The following is a 22,429-nucleotide window of genomic DNA, read 5'->3' as shown; positions in this document are numbered from 1 at the left end:
TTGTTAACAATTTTTATCATGCATCATTTCATTTAATTTTATACAATATTTTTTGTTGTTGTTTGTGGCGTGTTTAACCCATGGTTCGCCTGCTGCTATTTTTACACGCTTTTCGTGCACTTTGTCTATAAAATGCACTTCTGCGAAAAAATAAACACGCATTGCGCCAAGACAAACAAATGCACTAAACAAGTGGGAGGGAGGAATGGGATGGACGGGGAGGGTGGTAGGGGAATTGACGTCCAGATACCAGATAGCAGAACAGAACGGAACAGAACAGACCAGACCAGACCAGACCAGACAAGACAGTCTCTAACAACAAACAACTGTTGCAATTCCATTTAACATAATTTTTTGCACAACTGTCGATCATATTTGCTTGTTGTTGTTTTTCCATTTCTTTCTTTCTTTTTTTTGTCATTTAAGTTTTTGCAAATTTGGTTTTTTTTTGCATTTTATTTTTGGTTTTTTTCATTTCGGTTGTTCGGCCTGTTGCGTGCCCGGCGTCTAAAAAATATTGTCGCATATTTATGAACATGTGTAACAGATAAATCTGGGATCTTTGGGCACACACGTAAGTGATTTAGTTGTCAGCAGAGTGCATTTATTACAGCTGTGTATTGCTGCTGCTGCTGCTGCTGCTCGCTTCTGGAGCTGTGCATATGGCTGGCTGTTGAGTATGGGCGCCGCCAGGGGGCGCTAGTAATCAAACTAATGAGCTAAAACAAAACGAGGTTCGTTTTCGGGAAAACGTTTTAGAGCCGCAGCATTTGGCAAAAATAGCATTTAATGGATTTCAAATAAACAACAAAACGAAGAAAATGTATATGTAAAGAAAAACAGCTATAAGTGGCAGGTAAGTAAAATACATAAAGCGAGAGAGCAAGTGGGGATGGTGGTGGCAGTGGCAGTGGGAGTGGCAGTGGGAGTGTTATGGAGGTATGAGTGAGGCTAAGAGATTGTGTCTGCTCTGTCTGCCAACTGAAGTGATAAAACATTAAAGAAATGCAACGAGGGGCGCTGCGGTTCGTTTTCTTTTTCTTGTTGTTGTCGTCGATTTTTTGTACTTTCTGTTGCATCAACACCTTGGGGTTGCTAATGGCAGTTAGAAGCTGCGAAAGATGCCCTGAATACGCAGAATGGCAAAGATGTTGCAGTGCAAATGATAATGATTGATGCTTAAGTGCATGCAGCACTGTGTTGCAAGACAACCACCACATTTGCACGCAACATTTGCAGCGCGCTTTTTTTGTTATTGCTGTGTTGGGGGTTTGAGTTTTTGGGTATTGGGGGCAGTGGCACTGGCAATAAGCAATCATTCAATGTGGGCACAATGGAGAGGAGATTGCCGCGAAGCTTGTCCTGCATTAGAGAAATTGCAAAGAAGCATCGACAGGGGACAAGAGATGCAACAAACGAGGAAAAAAAAACAGGGGAAGAGACTTCTAAAAGCGTAGGCATAGAAAAGAAGACACAAATCTAAGGGAAGGAGATGGATATATGGAGAAAGAAAGGGATAAAAGTTAAAGAGACCCTTGCCTAATTCTTCTTTTTGGCATATCCTTGAACGTTCCCCAACCAGCACATACTGACTTGTCTGACAGATATTTAAGACTGGCGTAGACAGAAATAAGATCCAATCGACAGTTAAAACGATAACCAGTTTAATAGATATTTTTAAGCGGTTTCTTCTCCCTAAGAAAATATGGTTTGGCCATCCACAAGTGATGATTGGTGGTAAGAACAGGAGTTGGCAACGCGGATGACAAGAAATGTAAACAAAAGCCGTCAACAAATTGTAGGCGTTAAAATTGTCATGTCAATATTTTAATGATATCACTTTACACAAAGCTCCTTCACCCTGCAGCCAGTTAGTCCACAGTTCAACCTTCCCCCAATCAAAGTGTCTCGTAGAAAGTTTATTTTAACTTTTTCTACAGCATTTTTTTTTTGGTTGAGTTTTTTTTTGTATTTTTATTTTGGGATATTTCCTTCTGGTCGCCGAGTCAAATCCCTCGCATATTTTTTCTGTGTTTTGCTTTCACGTTGCCCTTTCTTATAGCGTCGTGTAAAGAATAAGTCAAAAGTCCTTTTTATTTTTTCTGCTTTGTTTCGATAGCTGCCGGGACGCTCATTTGTTTGCCTTGTATATCTTGCTGTTTTTTTTTTTTTTTGCACTTGTGTTTGGCTAGAAAATTAGAAGAAAAATGCGCTAAACTGGCTGCCTGGCTGCTTGGCTGCCTGTGGTTATAAGGTGGGCTGGAGGCGGGGCATGGCATGGCGTGGCGTGGCGTGGCGAGTTGGCTGTTTTGTTTACTTATGCAAGTGTTTTCTCAATTGTGCGTGCGGACAGCCAGGACGAGCCCAAGGACCAACGACAGGCGGGTCAGTCGTGCGTCGTCGTCTGCGGTTTGAAAATGTTTTCATTTTTTTTCATTCTTTTTTTTTTCGGCTAGGGTTGCGAATTGACTCCTCAGCTCTTAGTTGTATTTTTGGGTGGCAACATTTGTCTAATCTTAACGGTTTTACATTTCATTGCTCTGGGTAATTGTCTACACAGAGGGAGGGAGGCGTGGCATGGTAGAGTGTAGTGTTGTGTGGTGTGGTGTGGTGCGGTGTTGCATAGACAGTTTATTAAATGAACAGAGAGCGGCTGCTCGCTAAATTGCGTGTAGAGTATTGAAAAACTTACCTCTTTGTCTTTGGCAGCTAATAGAACAGCGGGCTGATTGTTGTTGTTGTTATTGTTGTTGTTGTTGTTGCTTGCATTGCGCTTTTTGCGCTTCTCATTGCTGTTGCTGTTGGTGTTGTTGTTGTTGTTGTTGGTGTTAGTATTGTTATTGGTGCAATCGTCGTCCTCAGCGCAATGTGCCACATGTTGCTCATTTACATTATTATCACGCAGTGCAACATGTTGCGCCTCACTGTTGTTGCTCTTTCGACTACAGCTATTGTTTCTATCAGTATTGTTGCTGTTATTATTGTTGTTGTTGTGATTATTGCTAATATTTAAACTAGCTTCCTCGTCATCCTCATGCTCATCGGTAGCCACATCGGCAACATCGTCATCATCATCATCACCACGATGATGACCATCATCAACATTATGTGTTGCATTCGCATCGCCAATGCTATCAGTTCTTGCCAATGACTTAGCGGCAGCAACACTACCACCATCAGCAACATGCTCCGGCTCCAACTCCATATCATCATCGTCTAGATCACCATCGGCATGCGCCACATTTGATTGCATCGAAGCATCCTCCTCGTCATCGTCCTCGCCATCGTCGTCGATGCAATTGCTACTTGCTGTTGCCTCAGCAAGATCGCGTGCTGATTGCTGCTGTGTTACGCCTGCTGTTGTTGCAGTTGCTGCAGCTGCTGCTGCTGCTGCTGCTGCTGCTTGCGTATTGTTTGTTGCAGCAACGGGCGAGTGCATGGGCGATTGTTGCTGCTGTTGTTGTGCTGCCGCTGCAGCTGCTGCCGCCGCAGCAGCCGCTGCCGCTTCCATCATCATTTGCTGTGCGTGATTGAAGAAGAGCTTGGGATTTAAACAAGCGCCACCGACGCCGTTCTGCAGGCTGCTCTGCAACTGTTGCTGCTGCTCGGCACTCAGCAACGGCGGCGATGGCGACGGTGTATTTGTGTTGGCTAGCAGATTGCCGCCGTTCTGTTGCAGCGTTATGGCCGCTGCAACAATCGAGCTATTCAGCAGCTTGTCGCTCTCACTTTCGCTGTTTCCAGTGGCTTCCTCTTCGCCGCTGGCCAATGCCGCTGCCGCTGCCGCTGCTGCTGTTGTTGTATTGCTGTTGTCGCTGTTGCTGTTATCGCTGTTGCTGCCTGGCGTGCCTGTGGATAGTTGTTCCTTGAGTGTGTTCACTTCCTTCTCGGCTAGTGTAGCGCGCTGTACAAATTTAAAGAGACAGAGAGAAAGAGAGAGAGAGAGAGATAATGTGTGAGAAGAAGAGTAAAAGAGAGTAAGTCTAGTTTCAACACGCCCGACAAACCGCCCACCCGCCCGCCCGCACACCCCTCCTTGCCATTGGTTGCCCCTTGTCAGGCGCATATGTTTCTGGGCGCAAACTTTTCCGAAACCAAAAGGCAACTATCGACCCTCATTAATTTTACTTTTAAAGTCATTACGGGTTAAATTTAGCCAAATTAATACGTTGCAAAACTTTTGGCCAGCCAGCCAGCCAGCACACAAAAAAGGCTTAAAGAAAAAAAAGCATACGAATTGCTGGGGCGGCAGAGAGGGGCGTCTGCAGTGGCCCATTTGCATTAGCAACCAAATAGCAACAAACAGCCGACACAATTTATAGTTTATCGTTGGTATCGATAAGCCAACTTGAAATTTTAGTGCTATTAGCGTTGACCTTCGCCAAGGGGGTAGTCCTGGGCTGCGAGCCACAGCCAGACGACGACGACGACGACGATTGCGACGTGGACTTTGCTTGAAATCAAATGCCAAATGAGAAATTAAAACAACAACAGCAACATCAGCAGCGACAAAAAAGGTTACAAAAATATGCGGTGCAAACTTTTTTGGCAAATTAGTCTGGGCCCAGGACCTAGCGCCAGCAACACAGCCAGAACCAGAGCCAGAGTCAGTAACAGAGTTAGAGTCAGAGCTAGAGCCAGAGCCAGAGCCAGAGCCAAAACCAGCCCAGAGCTCAGCCTAACCCAAATGCCTCAAGCCCAACCCACAGTCAAGTCGGGTCCGGCGCAGTGTGCCGTAGTAGTGTCCTGTCCTTAATGCTAGAAAGCGATTCCTACGACTTTTCCTCGGTCTCGGATGGCAATGACTTTTTTTCTTGGGTACGAGGCACTTTGACTTCGATTTTCTGTTGATTTGTACTTGTTTTGGTTTTTGAGTTTTGTGCAATTTTATTTGTATAAATACCGGAAGCCAATGGGTGGCCAGGGGACGAGACGACTGACGAGGAGCGGGGCGGCGAGGTCCAAAGCAGCCGGGGCGTTGCAGGCAATAAAGAACTTTGGAAATTAGTCGATGGGCATATAGTTCTCTCTATTGCCGAAAAGACTTTGTCGGTGTGAGCTACAGTTTTTCAGCCTTTGCAGTTCTTATACAAGTTTTTTTTTCCTCATATCGATGACGACGACGACGTCGAGGACGATGGCAGCTACTAACCCTGCCTCTCACAAAGTTAAGCAGGAAGTCGTTATAAGGGTCGGGTTAAGGCTGAATTGCAATGCAGTTGATTGGGAGTGGTAAAATGTAAACGATTAGGAGAAGTTCTTTTCGGTTCAGACGGAACTTTCGCAGGTTATGACTATCAAGGAAATGTAGAATTCCATTCCCTATATTGTCTTTATCACGGATGTGTCTGGATCTGCATCAACTGATAGATTAACGTTCATGACTATCACAATATTAAGAATATATTACATAATAATAATCATAATTTCTTATGGACTCTAATAAAGCAATTGAGCAAAATAGGTTTTGTCAAGTCTTATGAGCTTTATCTGAGACGTGTGTCAACATAGACAACTTGCAACTTGCTAAGTCCATTAGGTTGAATATCAGCTGGCTGGCCAATGTTTATCTTAGCGTCAGCCTTGAAGAGTTAGCTGCTCGCCACAATGTGTATTGGTTTAAAATGCAGCTAAAAGACAACAGACTGCTTTCGTATAACCGCCGGAATTTGCTGTACTTATTGTTGTTGTAGTTGTTGTCGTGCGCTGTGTTTATCTTTTTTCTTGCAGATGAATGGCCCTCGAGGCATATTTGTCAACATCATCAACAAACCAAGCGAGCTCATACCCCTACCTAAACCCATACCCAAACCCAAACCCAAGCCAAAAACCCAAACCTGAACCCGCAGCCAAATGTAACGTAAGCAAAAGCCTGAGGCTCTGGCGGGGAAGGCGACGCAGTCTCGGTTTTGGGCTCGACTCGTCGTCTCATAGATATATATTTATGATATTTAAAAGCTCTTAGGTACAAACAAGAGACAAGCGGCTGTTGGGCGCAATTCGCGTCTGCGATGCGGGGGTTTTTTGGGTGGCAAAAAGGAAGCTGCAGTTTTGTCCTTGCCCGTTTGCTGGGACTTTAAATGCCAGACAGCCTTCAAGAGCGCGCAGGCTTTTACAACTGGGCGGACTGTTATGCGCAAGGGTGGTGGAGGCGTCTAGGGGCGCTGTGATTTTCATGCTTACTGTTTGCGGCAATGTCTGTGGCACGTTGCTGTTACTGTTGTTGAGCTGCTTAAGCTTGAAAATTGTTTTCATAATGCCAGTCAGTCGATGACTACCAATACAAGAAAGAACAAAAAAAAAAGGGGGGACAAAAAACAAAAAAAAAAACAAAACACAAATTATTCTTTTGACTTTTTGCTGCAAAATCGATCAGTGGCACTCAAACTGTGTGTTGCGAGCTGGCCAGCCAGGCTCGGGCAGTTGCCACGTTTTTGTTTCTTGGCGTCCTTTTGAAATGCAATCCCCGTGAGAAACGCAACACTTGCGTTTTGTTGCTGGCCACAGTGGCAAAACTAGTTGCTGTTGCTGGCCGAAAACGAATTTTGGCAACGTCGCCGCATTTTGCTCACTTGCTGAGCAAATCAATTAATGTACTGCTACGACTCGAATGGGAACTACAAATTGGAATCGGAATGGGAAAGGAGTGGCAACAGCAGGAGCTGGATGCTGCGTCTGGGGCCCAGTTCTCAGCCTTTTGTGGCCCAGTTCGAGCGGCTTAGCAGCAGTTGCCAACCAAATGAGTTAATTAACTAAAATGCGGGTGACTTTGCTCGTGTTTTACTTTTCGGGTTTTTTTTGTTGGTTTTTTTACAGACACACACACACACACACACACACACACACATGTGGAAGAGTGCGGGCAGTTGTATAGGCTCGGTGCCCACTTCAAATGGCTCGCCGCCCGCTTGCCGCTTGCTTTGTGTGTGTGTGTCCAGTCTGTGTGTGTGTGTGTGTGTGTGTGGTCAGCTTATGGCAGAAAAGGCTTTAGTATTGAGCACCCTTTTAGCGTTTTTTTCTTCCTCTTTTTGGGGCACTTTTCTGTTTTTTTTTTTTTTTTTTTGGTTTTATTTTTTGACGGGTTGCACAGCGAGTTTCATTTAATATTTTTGCATGTGCCGGCGTCGCCACTTCAAAGGACCTACCAAAAATAGCAAAACAAAAAAAAAAAACACGTGAATAAAATAAAATAACATGAGCAAAACAAAAAAAACCAAACGTTAGCCAAAAATGTTAAGTGAAATGTTAACAGCGGGACCAATGTGCAATGCTGTTATCATTTCTATTAGCCAAAAACGAGCGGGCTCCGAGCACAGCTTGAACTTTTAATGGGCGCATGTAAGCGGCTGGAAGGGTCTATACATTTTACTTCAATTGGGCATCATTGAAATTACTGGCTGGTTGAAAAAGAATCGAGTCTGGGCAAGGCAGTCAACTTGATGTACAAATTTAAGCAAAGAATGTAACTCACTTTAACTTGAAATAATCGAGAAAAAAAATGTGATAGCAAAGTAAAATTATCCTTTAAGCTTTTCCCATCCAGATGAATAATAATAAAAGTAACCAAAACTTGAGAAATTATTTAATCGGAACATAAGCTGACTTAACAGCTTTGGTTTTGAGGTCAAGCTTGCAACAATTTGGATAATGTTTGAATATTTGTACTCAATATTATTGTTGCTACAAAGTAAGTCTGCTCCATTTTTGTTTTTTGCTAGAGGTTTCGCTTTCAAGTTGATTGTGGGTTCAGAGCTCAAAGGTTCTCTCAAGGATCAGCCGCTGGGCAATTGAGCTCTTGTTATTTCTTTTTTTTTCTTTTTTTTTTCTTTTTTTGCACGCTCTCTTCAGCAATTGTAGCAACTATCGCGTGCACATAAGCACTTCAATGCTTTACAACCAAGTCAAATACCACTCGCCGACTTGCCCGCGACCCCCGCCGCTTGCACCGGCCCAAGCGCTACCCTAGCTCTCAACGCTCAACGCTCAACGCTCTCAATCGCTGTGTGCGAGTCGTGCGCGCGGCACATGTCAAAAAGCGCGCACTTTCGAACAGAAAAAGATTCCAGCCCTTTGGCAATGTGTGTGTGACTAGATGTGTGTGTGTGTGTGTGTGTGTGTGTGTGTGTGTGTGTGTGTGTGTGGCAGTATGTATTATAATGCATAAATACTCGTACTCTTTTGGTAGTCATGAAGAATTTTTGCATGCAGCATTGTCTCAAGCTGTTTTCTGAAGTGAGTCGAACGGTCGACGCGTTATTTTGTCGCATGGCAGCTGTCAGACAGCGAGCAAGAGAGCATGATATGGAGACACTGAGATTGCGAGAGAGAGAGAGAGACAGAGACAGAGAGAGAGAGAGAGAGAGAGTGGTAGGGTCAGCTGGGAGTAAGGGGGTAGCACTCTTTGTAATTAGTACGAAAGCGACGTTATGAATTGTGCTTCAAGCTCAGCTCGAGTGCAAGTTCTTGTTGTTATTGTTGTTGTTTGTTGTTGTTGTTGTTGTTGTAGGCGGTCGCAACCCCTCAGGAGCATAAAGAGCAAAAGCAAAAGCAATAGCAAACAGCAAACAGCAGCAGCCTCCATTTGGTAGCGGGTCTGGGAAACGTCGCTGCATTCTTTGGCGGCACAATAAATCAAAGCAAATCAATGCGACGTCCGCTGGCGCGTAAGTGGGAGTCGGGAGAGGCCACAACAGACACAGGGGAACTAACCAGAGGGTGCAGATTTTGAAATTGGTTTGAGCTTTGATTTAGGGGCGGCAGTCAGTTGTTGTCCTGACATTTCAGTTGCCAGCAGAGTTGAAAAATAAAAAAAAGAAAGAAAGAAAAACCTTTCCGAGGCGGCTTCTGCCAATGCCACTTAAACGCCTACATGACATGACAAGCAGCAGCAGCGGCTGGTAAGTAGGTGGTGGGGGGAAAGGGGTATGCGGGCGTTGCTAAGCTACCCAAGAAAATTGAAGCTAAGGCGTTTTAACAATTACACACACATTAAACATCAGCCAGGCGGCTGGCAGCAGCAGCAGCAGCAAAAGACTTGTAAAAAGTTAAAAAGTTGTGAATTGTGCAGGTGGACGAGTGGTAGGCAAGAAGGGGTTAAATATGCCAGCGATGGTGTGCTTGGATGTGTGTGTGTGTGTGTGTGAGTGCTAACATCCATTGAAAAGTAAGAAAAAGAGAAGGGACAAAAGAACGTAGCACGACATTAGGCGCAAAGAAGGACGCAGCGCGTATGTCTTCATAGCTATAAATGCAAAAGAAGGAAACGCCACACACAGATGCTCGTCTTCTACCTGTCATGTGTCTTTGTCTGTGTATGTGTGTGTGTGGTTGCTGTATATAGTCCTGTCAATGTGCCAAGTGTTTTGTGGCTTGGGGCAGTGTGCATTTAACAGAATGCAAAGACTAAAACAAGTAACGAACAACCAAAGAGAGAAAACGAGAGAAAGAGACAGAGAGAGAGAGAGAGAGAGAGGGAGCTCATTATATTGGACATATTTGTTTAACAGAAGTAATAATAGCAAATACTCCAATATACATTTTGAAAAATGTGAAAAGCAACCTTTAAAAAAAAAGCCAAATGCAATAATAAAAGCTGAAAGCGGATTCCCAATCAGCTGCACCTTTATTTGGCATATGTCTTTGACCCTCCACTGCTCAGCCCTTTTTCTCGAATTCAAGTTGCAGAACAGAGTTGAATAAATTCATTATCAACTAACTGAGATTATTAGCAGGCAGCTTATAATTTTGTTGCTAAGCTTTATGCTTTTAGCGATCCATTAACTTTTTATTATGCGCTGCAGCAATATTGTTTTTCCTTTTATATATTTATTTGTGTAATGCCTCCACACCCAAACACAAACTTGCACACACAAACGCCCACACAATTTGCCATATTTACTGCGTTTTTATTTTCGGGACATGCCTTTGCATTTGCTTTACAATTTCAAACATCATTAGCAACGCACACACACACACATATAGTGAAGGGGGGTGTAAGGGGTGCAAGGACAAACAGAGAGCTCTTACACACACACACACACACGCACAAATCCCTTTTTGCTAATTATTTATTTAAATATTAAACAAAAAACAAAAAAAAAAAATAACCAAACACACGCTGAAAGAGAAACAGAAAGCATGCCAGCAACAGAGACAGATACGAGAAGATGGCTAATGAGAGCGAGATGGCGCGCCATTAAAACTGCAACAAGAAAAAAATAGAAAAAAAAAATAGACACACAAACACACACACACACAGAGAGATCAACGCTGAAAAAAAAGATGTGAAAAGAGTAGCGTAAAATCAACAGAAACACACACACGTCAACAGAAGACGAAAATTATGTATTGATGCTGCTCTGAGGGATTGAGGTAGGATATGGCCCGACGAGGGGGGGAGGCTGTGCGAAGTTGAGTTGTATTTGCTGCTATCTGTGCAGCAAAGACGTACGTAGTAAATACAAAAACAAAAAAAGAAAACAAAAATAATAAAAAAAATAAATATACTCGTACACACACACATAAAAGAAGCAACAAACAACGACGAGCAACGGCGAAGACAAGGTAAAGCAGCGAGCAGCGAGCAGCGAGCAGCGAGTAGGAGTGTGAGCGAGACACGTATATGCATGCATGCAAAGCTCGCACATAACTGTACATACACTCTGGTTTGGCACTTTGTCTGTCTGCCTGTCTTTCTTTCTGTCTGTCCGTCTGTCTGTCTGTCCTTCTGCTCAGTTATGTTCCGTCTGCCCAGTTAACTAATATTTTCTAATTTAAAATTCTGTTTCTTTTTTATTGCCTGGCACACACACACACACACACACACAAATGGGGGGGGGTCTCCCCAAACATGTGTGTATGTAAATTTATAAAATTTCTATTTACTTATCAAAAATCAGGCAGCGACGAGCCATTGAAAAAACAAAGAGTTGTATTTATTATTAGCCCTCCTCACCCTTAACGGGCACACAATTCGCACAGCAGGCAATGAAAAACATGAAGTTAAAACTGAAGAAGAAGAAGCAAAAGATGATGAAGGAGCAGCAGCTGTAGATGGGGGTGTAGATAGGGTGTTGAAGGAGGGTGGGGGGGGGTGTATTTCTGAACTGGTTGCGGGGAATTCAATGTTTTGCTGCTGCGGATCCTGTGTACGCCCAAATGTATGCTATACAAAATATAAATTAGCTTTGATATGCGAAGCCGCTGGGCGTTTGGCCGGGGCTGCAAGTGTGGTGTGGAAGTCAGAGTAGAAGCTGGGTGTGGGACTGGGAGTGGGAGTGGCAGTGGCAGTGGGAGTGGGAGTGGAGCTTGACAGAGTGGGCTGAACTGTAAAAAAGGATTATATACACGCGTGCTTCATATGTGTGCGTGTGTGTGTGTGTGTGTGTGTGTGTGTGTCTGTGTGTGTGAAAAGATGCTGAAAAAAGGATTAATGCGCGCGCCAAGCAAGAAGACAGCAACAGCAACAGCAACAACAACAACCGGACAGGAGGAGGTGTAGATGAGGAAGAGTGGTCGGGGAAGGCAGCTATATGCTTCGATTTTTAATGCGTCATATGACAAGGCAGCCAGCAGTTATGTGTGCGAGTGTGTGTGTGGGTAATTGTCTGTCCTGGTCTGACAAGAGGCAAGCAAAAATCCAAAGTTGCGCGTTGAGCGACTGCTGGAAAGAGGTAAGAGGATGCGCGAGGATGTGTAGGGGGTTCGGCTTTTGGGGGCTGTAAAGTGTCAAAGAAAAATGTATGCGGCATTTTCTTTTCAAAAGCTACAGTTACACACAGCTGCTGGTGTGTCTGTGTGTGTGTGTGTGTGTGTGTGTGTGCTTGCATCAAATTAGACGATTTCTAATTGCTATCTGTTGAGAAAGGAGTGGCAGGGATTAAAAGTGACACATTGAAGGCTCCAGGGGTTGGAGTAGGATATGGCATATGATAGATTTACCCAGATCAAAGCATAAAATATAGCTTCAGATAAGCACAAATTGCTGGCAGCAGAGCAAGTCGAATGCACACAAACAAATAGTAAACTTGTAAACGTCATCTTTCTGTCGATCGCTCTGCGAAAAGCATTTGCATCATTAGTTGGCATGGAACTGAAGAGCTGAAAACATGAGTTGCTGCGGCCTACATCAATTTGAGTTTAATGAATGCAAATGTTTGAGTGTTTGTCAGGTTGGTCGAAATACTGATTCCTTATGGCTTCTGCTCATTAACAATCAAAACCCAAGCGACTGGCCTGTTAATGTGTGTGTGTGTGTGTGTGTGTGTATGTAGACAACCCTTACCACTGTACAGCCTCCACCCTCCTGCAGCCAATGCTGAGGCACATTCACGGCACACCCCGCACATGAAAGTAATAATAATTTTTTGGCTTATCCTTATTATTACATAAAGTATGCATACCTTTTTGTAGCTGGACATGCACGTATCTGCCTCACCCGCTGACCAATCGTACATGAAAAATTAACGCACACACATGAGATGTGTGACCCTTTTTTTTGTGTCGGTATGTATTTGAGCCATTGTTGTAGCTGCCCCCTCTGCCCTCTCCCACACTCGCATCGCAACCAATTTCGAACGCTCTTTTGGTCACTTTGTTCGTAGGCCTTTTCGGCAACATTTTTGAAAACACAACACAACAACAACAGCTAAAAAGTAAATAATTAAGCATTACACTGACCAAATAGCACACACACACACACTCAACAAAGAAGGGGGTGTGGGAGTGGCGTTGATGTTGGGGGTGGGGGGCTGTGGGTCAGATCAAGTCAAGGCACACACGGTCCAGACAAATACAAATAAATATATAACTCGTGTATGTATGTGGGCAGTGCGGGGCCATACAAATAATGATTAGAAGTCCCTTCTCACACCCCTCCGCACAACCCACCCACCCCTTGCACTCTTTATATATATATATATGTGTGTGTGAGTTTGGCTTTTACTTTGTTTTTTTTTTCAGACTGTGTGTGTGTAATTTTTGACATTTTTATGCGGGCCTCAAACTAAAGGCAGATCTACCAAAAAAAAAAAAAATATATATATATATATAAAATAAAAAGCTTTTCAAAGTTAATGTGCCCAAAAAGGGTGAGAGGGTTGGGGTTTCGATGTACATCCGGGTTGTGTGTGTGTGTGTGTGTTGGTGTATAACATAAATTTGACACTGTAAAATTGTAAAATCTAAGAGAAAATAATGATTTCTATTTAGCTGCAGGTACAGTTGCACACAAAAATAGCAAAAGCGCAGGAACCAGTGTTAATAATAAGCTATCCTGACTGAGCCCCACCCACCCACAGCCTCATCTATTTATCCCGGACATAGATATGAGCTTTGTTATTGAGGCTTAAAAAAAGGCAGACAATGCAAAATAATTCAGGGCCTAGCCCAAGGCATCCTTCTATTCTGCAACCACCCTTTTTTCTTTTTGTATTTTTAATAAGTCCCAATCTATGAATATGTATATATAAAAGAGAGTTTAGTTTGGAGCTTAGTCCAAACTAGGACGGCATATCGGAAAATTCGATCTCAATGCTCGGAGAATTGTAAAAACTGATTGTTATCTACATATATATATATATATATATATATATATTCATGCCAATTAGCATATGAAAAACGCTCTGATTTTGCAAATGCTAAGATGAATGTTAAAGCATTCATCGAAATCGATGGGAGACAAGCTGAAGTGGGTGGCGGGTAGCCTTGGGTTCGGTCTTGGGCCGCTGTGCTATCTATCAAATCTTTAATTAAGCCAAAAATTAAGCAATTAATTTTGTTGCTTAGACTCTGTAGACAGACGAGGAGCAAAAAGCCTTTTGGCGTTGCCATCCTTTAGTATTTTACAATTTCAATCAAAATTTCCAATCAATGTCAATTCATTATGCGCCCAGCCAGCAAGCACCAAGGACAGCCACAAAAGATGTCCCCCCCTCCCATTCCTTCTCCACTCACCACACACACACACACATACACACACACACCTCCACATTCACCTCGAAGCAAGCACCAAGGCAACACCGTCTGATGGAAACGCTTGAAAAGCAACCCTGTGCGAGCGATGGAAACACGGCGCTGGCATTTTTAATGAAAGCCACGCACAAAGTTCCCTGTCAAGTTTTGCCTAATCAAAATCGACAACATTTTATAGTTTGGCCGGGAAGACAGACAGGCAGCCAGCCAGCCAGCCAGCCAGACAGACAGACAGTCAGACAGACAGACAGACAGACAGACAGACAGACAGACAGACAGTCAGACAGACAGACAGTGAAGACACCACCAGAAAGAGAGAGTCTGTAGTGGCAGTGGTGTGTGGGGAAGGGGCGTGGCAGCGAGTGTGTGACAAACAAATATTTGAAAACGTAAATCAGAAATCTTTCACTTTCATTTGGCAATCCTTTTATGCCCTTTTACTGATGCTGGCGCTGGAAGCTAGATGCTGGATGCTGGGGTAGGTAGATAGTAGCTTGTCCTGGGTCTGGGACAAAATCGAAAAACATTTCGTGTATTAAAACCGAAACGAATTAATTTAATTAATTACAATCATGTCTTATTAGAGACGTATGAAGACGATGATTACGACGAAGACGACACAGTAAGAAGGGTTCCCGGCTCACTGAGGAATGGGTTGGTGGGTTGCGGGTGGACGGGGAGGCTTGTATAGCTGAAAGACAATTTTGTTGTTGTTTCCGAAGAGTTGCGAGTTGTGAGAGCTTGTGAGCGAAATGCTTTTGTTTTAAGTGTTGTCCTGGGCATAGCATGGCTTTGCTAAGAATTGGTAGGCGACGGAGGGGGTGATTCCCTTTGGGTTGAGCTTTCAGTGGTTGTGGCGGGGTAGGTGATGGTTTGGTTCGGTTTGGTTGGTGGTGCTCTGTTTGCTCGATACGTAATAGCGTATATTTTATGCTCACATCATTTATAAATGCCTGATTTGTTATTTACAAAACGAGACAAGTTGCGGCATTTTGGATTGTATGGGATTTCGCTTTGGGACTGTGTGTGCCTGTGCCTGTGTGTGTGTGTGTGTGTGTGTGTGTGCTGCCACTTAATTTGAATTTGAGTAATTGCCAAGATGTTGGCGTGTCTTGCGGCCAATAACAATGGGCCAACAGTGAAGCACTTACATAGTTTGGCTAAAGGCAACTACAGCCAACCGTCGAGTTTTATGGGCAAAACTGTGTTAGCAGCAGTGTTAAAAGTGCTTCAGCAAATTTAATATTTAACACTAGAAAATTCATCGAGCAGCACGAAACAAAAATGCAGTTAATAAAAACCCGAAACGGATTTGGTACAGTTTAAGCACAAATTTATTCTCAGCTGCCCAGTTGGCAGTGCTTTAACACTGACACTGGCTGTAAAGGTAAAACAACATTTTTACGAACAACCACAGGGAAGTGTGTGTGTGTGTGTGCGAGTGTGTGTTTAAGATACTCATATATCATTTGTGGAACAATCACAGCCCGCTGAAAAATGACAATGCGCGGCCCACATGACGCATACGCAATATTTATTGGCAAAAGCAACAAAACTCAAATAAAACTTGCTGCTCAGCTGCACAGTGTGTGTGTGTGTGTGTGTGTGTGTGTGTGTAGTGTGTGTATGCCTGTCTATATGTCAGACAAGCTGCATACTTCTGTTTACACTTTCTAGCCATTGTTGCTGCTGTTGTTGTTGTTGTTAATTAATTTCTGTAAAAATATTTATTATTATTAGTCGGCAAGCGACTGCGGCAAAGCGGCAATGCACTCATCAGCAGCGCCCAGACAGACACAGAGAGAGAGAGAGAGCGAGATAGAGAGAGAGAGAGAGAGAGAGAGAGTGAGAGAGGGAAAGAGAGGCAGCTAGTGTGAGTGAGAGACAGAGTACTCGAGAAGTAGATTGCATGCCAACGATCCATGCTCCCCGCTGCCACACACACTCACACAGTCACACACTCCTCGCTGCGGCTCCTTCACCTGCCGCGCTCCGCTCTCAACGACTTGACTGTCACTAAACGGCTCATCTAACTGCAATGCTTCATAGAAATTTCGTTTGTGTGATGCTGCTCGGGAACGTGTGTATGGCAAGGAGAACGGGAACGGGAATGGGAACGGGAGCGGGAATGGCAACGGGAACGGGACTGGGAATGGGGTCTGGCTGCCTTTCTGACTTATTTTTGCAATAACAATGAATGCTCAGACGGACGCAAATCACAAAATGAAAATCGAAAAGTGCATGGTTCTATACAATGTACGATATATTTATATATATTTATATATAAACAGATCTATATGAATAGGCATATATATATATATGTATATGTATATAAAACAAAAAATATAAATATATATGTACGTGGTTATTTTTTTTTAAGTGCAGATAGATTTGTATCTGGCTTATGGCAACATCAAATTTACACTCCAACAGACGATGATGTCGTCGTTGTCGCTGTCGTTGTCGATGTTGTTGTCGTCGTGCCAGTCAGTCAGTCAGCCGCGTCGGCCGCTGCCCCATCGCAGTGCAGCAGCCCCCCCCCCCCCACCCATTCACGCAGACCATGCCCACCCGCCGTGCCACCCCTTTGTACGATTATAAAAATAGGCAAATAATTATTTAAGAATTTCTTGATTAATTGGCAGCGTTGTTGTAGTTGTTGTTGCTGCTGCTGTTGTTGTTTTGGCTGTTGCTGTTGTTGTTGTTGTTGTTGGTGGTGAATGCAAATTTTGCGTTGCCGTTGCCGTTGCCGTTGGCAGCAACAGGGCCATTTTGGCCAACACTTGATTGCATTTTCAATTGTTTGCCGTTATGCATTTTTGCCAATAATTTACATAAATGGCATCCTCGCATTGTTTTTGGCATAGACACCATGAAAACAGCAACAACAACAACAACAACAGCAGCAATCACCAACAACAAGAACTATAAAAATAAAAACAGCGCCATTGTGATTTGTGATTGTGACTCATTGAATGAAGATGTAGCAACTAAGTTGCCACAAATTGCGTTAACATATTGTTTGCAAACATTAAACCCAACAAAAAACGGCTAAAACTTAGAGAAACTAAGCCTAATCATTATGAAAGAGCTTAAGAAATGATAAACTACAAAAATGGGCAGATCTTTAAGCTGGTTAAATCATAGATTATAATCAATCGAAGTTGTTGCTCGAAATGATCGTCTTTCAAGCGCTTTTCAGCACAGGAACAAGTCAAGTTGACTAACCTGTCTCAGTCAGCACTCAGCGCTGGCACTCACCACTGAGCACTGAGCACTGAGCACTGAGCACTGAGCAATCTGCAACACCAGCACAGCACATCAGTCCACACTCCAAAGTCTATGCACCAATTAGCATATTTTATATCAATTCCTGTCATACATTCCACACCTAGCCAACGTACATACGTACATACATACATACATACATACATACATACATACATACGTACATACGTACATACGTTGTCGTTGCTGTTGCCGTTGTCGATCTGGTTGTTGTTGTTGTTGTTGTTGTTATTGCCGCCCAAACAATTCACAAGACACAACCAGCACAAAGGCTTGCACTCGCTTATATTCTCCCTCTCTCGCTCTCTCTCTCGCTCTCTCCCTCTCTTTCTATGTGTCTCTCTATGTACATTTGTGTCTCGTTTATTTTTATCAACTTTAGTTTGGGTTTTTTTTTTGTTGCAAGACACAGAGGCACACGCAATCAGCAATTGCCACAGTCACAGTCACAGTCACATCCACAGATTCAAATATTCATATATGTACATATATAGATATATATATATGTATATATATCTACAGAATCATCTTGTCGTTTCGCATAAATAACTGTCGCAGTAATTCCCCCTACCAACCCCCCCTACACCAACCCCACCCCTGATAACCCCCTCCTGCGCAGTCTGTATGGGCGTTTAGCTGTATGTCTGCGTGTGCATGCATTATTTCATTAAAGTATTACAATATTAATTCGATTTTCACTAATTGACAAGAAGAAGAAGACGAAGGAGCATCAGCAGCAGCAGCAGCCCATCTCTTTCTTTCTCTCACTCTCACTCTCCCTCTCCCTCTCAGCTCCAGACTCTTCCTCACTTTGTTCGCTTCTCGCATATCTGTGTCTGTGTGTGTGTGTGTGTGTCTCTGTGTGTGTGTCTCTGTGTGTGTGTCTCTGTGTGTGTGTGTGTTGATCATTTGTCGTTGGCTTTTGTTCTGCCCTCCAGTCTCAGTCTCAACGTTCCTTCATATTTTCTTGTTCCCCATCCGATTCCTAGTTTGATATTTTTGTCGAAGAGTTTTTGTTGACCCAAGTGAGTTGTTGACCTGTCGCATGTGGCCTACTAAGTGGCCTTGACGGCTGCACAGTTGCCACCCAGTGGCTCAACTGCGCTCCTAAAGCCGCCCTGCACTCTCAGCCTGCCATTGTCAAATAAAAACACGCCCACACACACAGCAAATTGGGCAACTGGCGAAAAACGCGCGCGAAAAAACAAAATAAAAAAATATAAAAAAAATATTTAAAAAAAAGTATAATATAAATAAAAGCCAACAACGAAATTTTCGCGCCGGCAAATGGCGGGGAGGTGCCACTGAGTGGGGCGGCTCGGTAGCTGGGTGAAAGTGTGTTTTGTGTGTGTGTCGGGTAGGGGAGGGCGGGGTGGGGAGTTCGGGTTTGTGTCTGTTGCGGTTTTCATGTTGTGCGTAGCTGTCATCGTTGCCTCGAACAAACTGTTGCTGCCACACCCAGTGGGACACAATAATATGCCTGAAGCACATTTGGCGCACAGCGTTAGGCAACAAATTTATGAAAATTATGCGAATTTCATTTTGACATTTGGCATTTGCCTAAAACCACAATCGGGCATTGCTTTCAGGCAGTTGAACAAGCAGCTCACATTGCATTTTAAGGGTTTTCCATTGAATGCATGGCATTGCTGTTGCTGCACTGCCAGCACTGACAGCTTCACGTTGCCACAACGGTCCAACTGGGTCTCTTTTGCGACTGCTGACTTTGCCTTGGCGTTATTGGCGTGTTTGGCATTCTGTTGTTGTTGGTGTTATTGTTGTTGCTGCTGCTGCTGCTGCTGCTGTTGTTGTTTTTGCTGTTGCTGTTGCTGTTGCTGGCTGACCCCAAAGTACAAATCAATGTGTATATGGGCCTGTGTGTGTGTGTGTGTGTGTGGGTGTGGCACACGAGTGTATCATCATCGTCATCATCATCTGCACATCACACACACCGAACTTGCCACGTGCGGCTTGGCTTGGTCAATGCCAGCTGGCCGACCGGCCTTGTCGTCGTGTTTGAAAATTGTGTCAATTGCAGTGCCCACTGGTCTGTCTGCCCGCCGTTGTTGCGTTGCCATCCCTCCTCCCCCACAGACAACCACATTCCTCCACCTTGCCGGGCCAACCATTGGCAGTGTCGACAACATGCGACATGTCGCGCAAAAATGCTGCACGCATGTGGATGGGCAACAAACCCCAAAGCAGTCAACAGCCACCAGTCAACAGTCAACAGTCAACGGCCAAAACAAAATACTTAGCTGCATTTTGGGTTTCCAAATGCTTCTTTGAACTTTCAAGCCGACCTTTCTCAGCAAGCAAATTTAGAACGCATCCGGTTGGATGCTCTTCCGATCTTGTCCATGCAACCAGTGTCAGGAAAATGGAGACCAAAACTCAGGCGCTGCACATCTTTCTGTGAGTTTATTTGCAGCAATTGACAACTTTCGTTAACCATCGAGAATTGAAGTGATAGTTTAATGTTCGCACACTGTCAAATGTCCTCACTGCCATCTCAACTCTGTTGCTGCATTATGCCTTGTCATGGACTGACCTCCACCAACTCGTCGAAAAGCACAAGTCCGTCGTGTCGTCCGTTGCAGCTAAAGCCACAAAGACCCCACCACCCACCAGCCAACCAGCCAACCACGCTGTACGCTAAATTGCTGTGAGACGTTGCGATTGTTCCAACTTTGACAGAGTGGGTGTGTGTCTGTGTGTGTGTGTGTGTGTGTGTGTGTGTGTCTGTGTGTGTGTGTGTGTGTGTGTGTGTGTGTGTGTGTGTATTGTGAGTGCATAAATTTCTAACGGCGACTCTTTTGGTGACACATGGAGCTTAGAGCTTCTGGTTCCGGCAGGCAGCAATGCTGCATTTCTGTTGCTATCATTGTGCTGTCTGCAACAGCAACAGCAACAGCAACGTTCCTCTGTGCCTCTCTGTGTCTTTGTGTGTGTGTGTGTTTGGTTTGTCTCGTCCTCAGCTGCTGAGCGCGCTCGCCTCTGACCTTCAGCATAAATCAAATCAAAATCGATGCTCCCACGCATTTTGCCTGTTAATGCGGTTGATCAGCAAAACAATACACAATTCCAAAACCAAAACCAAAACCAAAAAAAAAAAATAAAAATAAAATAAACCAAGAAAAAAAACGAGACAAGCGCTTAATTTAATTTCCTCCCAGTGTGTGTGTGTGTCTGTGTGTGTGTGTGTGTGTGTGAGAGAATCGAGGCCACAATTTTTGTGAAATTCGATCGAAAGAATTATGTCGAAAACGAACAGCAACAACAACAACAACAACAATGGCAACGAATCAGTCAAAGCTCTTTACGCTTTTTGCATATCGGCAACAGGAAATCCATGTTTATGTTTAAATTAATAATAAAAGAGCAAAAACCAAATAATACAAAACAAAATTTCAGATATGTAATTTCATATATATATATATATATATATGTATATATATATATAGTTAGTTATATATATGTGTATGTGCAACATTCAGTTGGTCTTCGCCTATTGGGATATTAATGAGATGAGGAATTGAAATGTAAGCAACTGCTGCTGCTGCCGCTGCTGCTGCCGCTGCTGCTGCTGCTGCTGCTGCTGCTGCTGCTGTTGCTGCTGCTGCTGCTGTTGCTGCTGCTGCTTCTGATGCTGGCTTCGATGTCGATGTCGAAGTCGAAGTCGACGGCTTGGCAACGCGCCGGGGCAATATTATGAGGGGCATGCGACGCATTAATACAATAAATTATATTATGGCTCTTCCTGTTTGCCCGATAAAAGAGCCAGCGACAGAGCCACAGAAATTGAATTGAACGTTTGTCGTTTTGCCTGCTGATCGTCAATGGGGCAAGCCCGCGCAAAGCCGGCGTTGCGGGGGTGGCGGTGTGGAATTGCCATAATGAAGTCGATGATGATAATAATGCGTCGACGTCGTTGTCGTCTTTGTCGTTGCGGTTGTTATTGCCGTTGATGTTGTTGCTGTTGTTGCTGTTGTTGCTGTTGCTGTTGTTGCTGTTGTTGCTGTTGTTGTTATATGGTAGATCTGCGCGTCTGATTTGTGCAAATAATTGAAATTTGCATATAATGAATGCAGGCAAACAGGCAGGCAGAGGCATACAGCCATGCAGGCAGGCAGTGCGGGGGCGTCTCAAAGAAAGAGGCAGAGAACAACTAGAATCGAAAGAGTGTGCGCCTGTCTGTGTGTGTGTGTGTGTGTGTGTGTGTGTGTGTGTGTGTGTGTGTGTGTGTGTGTGTGCTGCACAGTAGCTGCAATCAGAGGTTGCCCGGAAAGGTAGCTACTCGTCTATTGTGAACTGGCACATAAATTACATTTAAGGCGACGCGTCTGACGCCCGAAAAAAAAGGATGAAAGCAACAGAAACGAGTTAAAAGCGTTAAATTCATTCACAACAAGAATACAACAAAAACATATTTCACAAAAAAATGTATACCAAATGTAATTCTCGACAAAAAGAAGCAACAAGAAATGCTTTGCAGCAGCTTTGCAGCAGCCTTGAAAATGCTTTAAACTTTAAGTCTGATGATCTTGATCATCAGCATGGCATATTATCATAATCAAAATCAAGATGATGTTGCGCCTACTTTTGCGTGGGCGTGCTGTCTGCTGTTTGTTGCCAAGGGCTGGCCGCTGTTGTTGTTGTTGTCGCTGTTATTGTTGTTGCTGTTGTTGTCGCTGTTGTTGTCGCTTTGCTGCTAATGGCAGGCAGACGAGACAAGTTTTGACATATTTTTTTGTGGAGTGTGCTTTTGTGTGTGTGTGTGTGTGTGCCACATTGATGAGGAGGACATGAATGAAACGCAAATGAATGAATACACAGCCAGGCACAGGCACAGCCACAAGCAGAGGCAGAGGCAGAGGCACCACAAAAAAGTACAAGCACAAACACGGACAGCACCAGAGACACAGCCAGAGCCAGAGACAGAGCCAGAGACAGAGCCAGAGCCAGAAACAGAGGCGAAGGCAGAGTTAGAGGCTGGCAAATACAGTGCCCGGGACCGATGTGGCCATCGTTATGTGCCAAAACAAAACCCGAATAGACTCCAAGCTGACAAACATCTTTAGGATTACTAAAAACTAAAAACTAAAAGCTAGAAGAACTTACGCGTGGTAACCCAGTTGCCTAAATTATGTCTGATGTTCTGTGTTTGTTG

General features: G+C 43.9%; 1 protein-coding gene across 1 annotated transcript in view; it reads right to left on the bottom strand.

Annotated features, from left to right (window-relative positions):
• LOC6564928 (homeobox protein cut) overlaps positions 1-22,429 on the bottom strand; it is an 86,107-nt gene that overhangs the window by 31,624 nt on the left and 32,054 nt on the right. Inside the window, exon 2 of the mRNA XM_043216067.1 lies at positions 2,693-3,904. Coding sequence (XP_043072002.1) covers positions 2,693-3,904 — 1,212 coding nt within the window. The remainder of the gene's footprint in view (positions 1-2,692; positions 3,905-22,429) is intronic.

The sequence above is a fragment of the Drosophila grimshawi genome, unplaced genomic scaffold (genome assembly GCF_018153295.1).
Source record: "Drosophila grimshawi isolate 15287-2541.00 unplaced genomic scaffold, ASM1815329v1 contig_848, whole genome shotgun sequence".
NCBI lineage: Eukaryota > Metazoa > Arthropoda > Insecta > Diptera > Drosophilidae > Drosophila > Drosophila grimshawi.
Note: the sequence above shows the minus strand (reverse complement) of the source record. Positions and strands in the feature narration are given on the sequence as shown.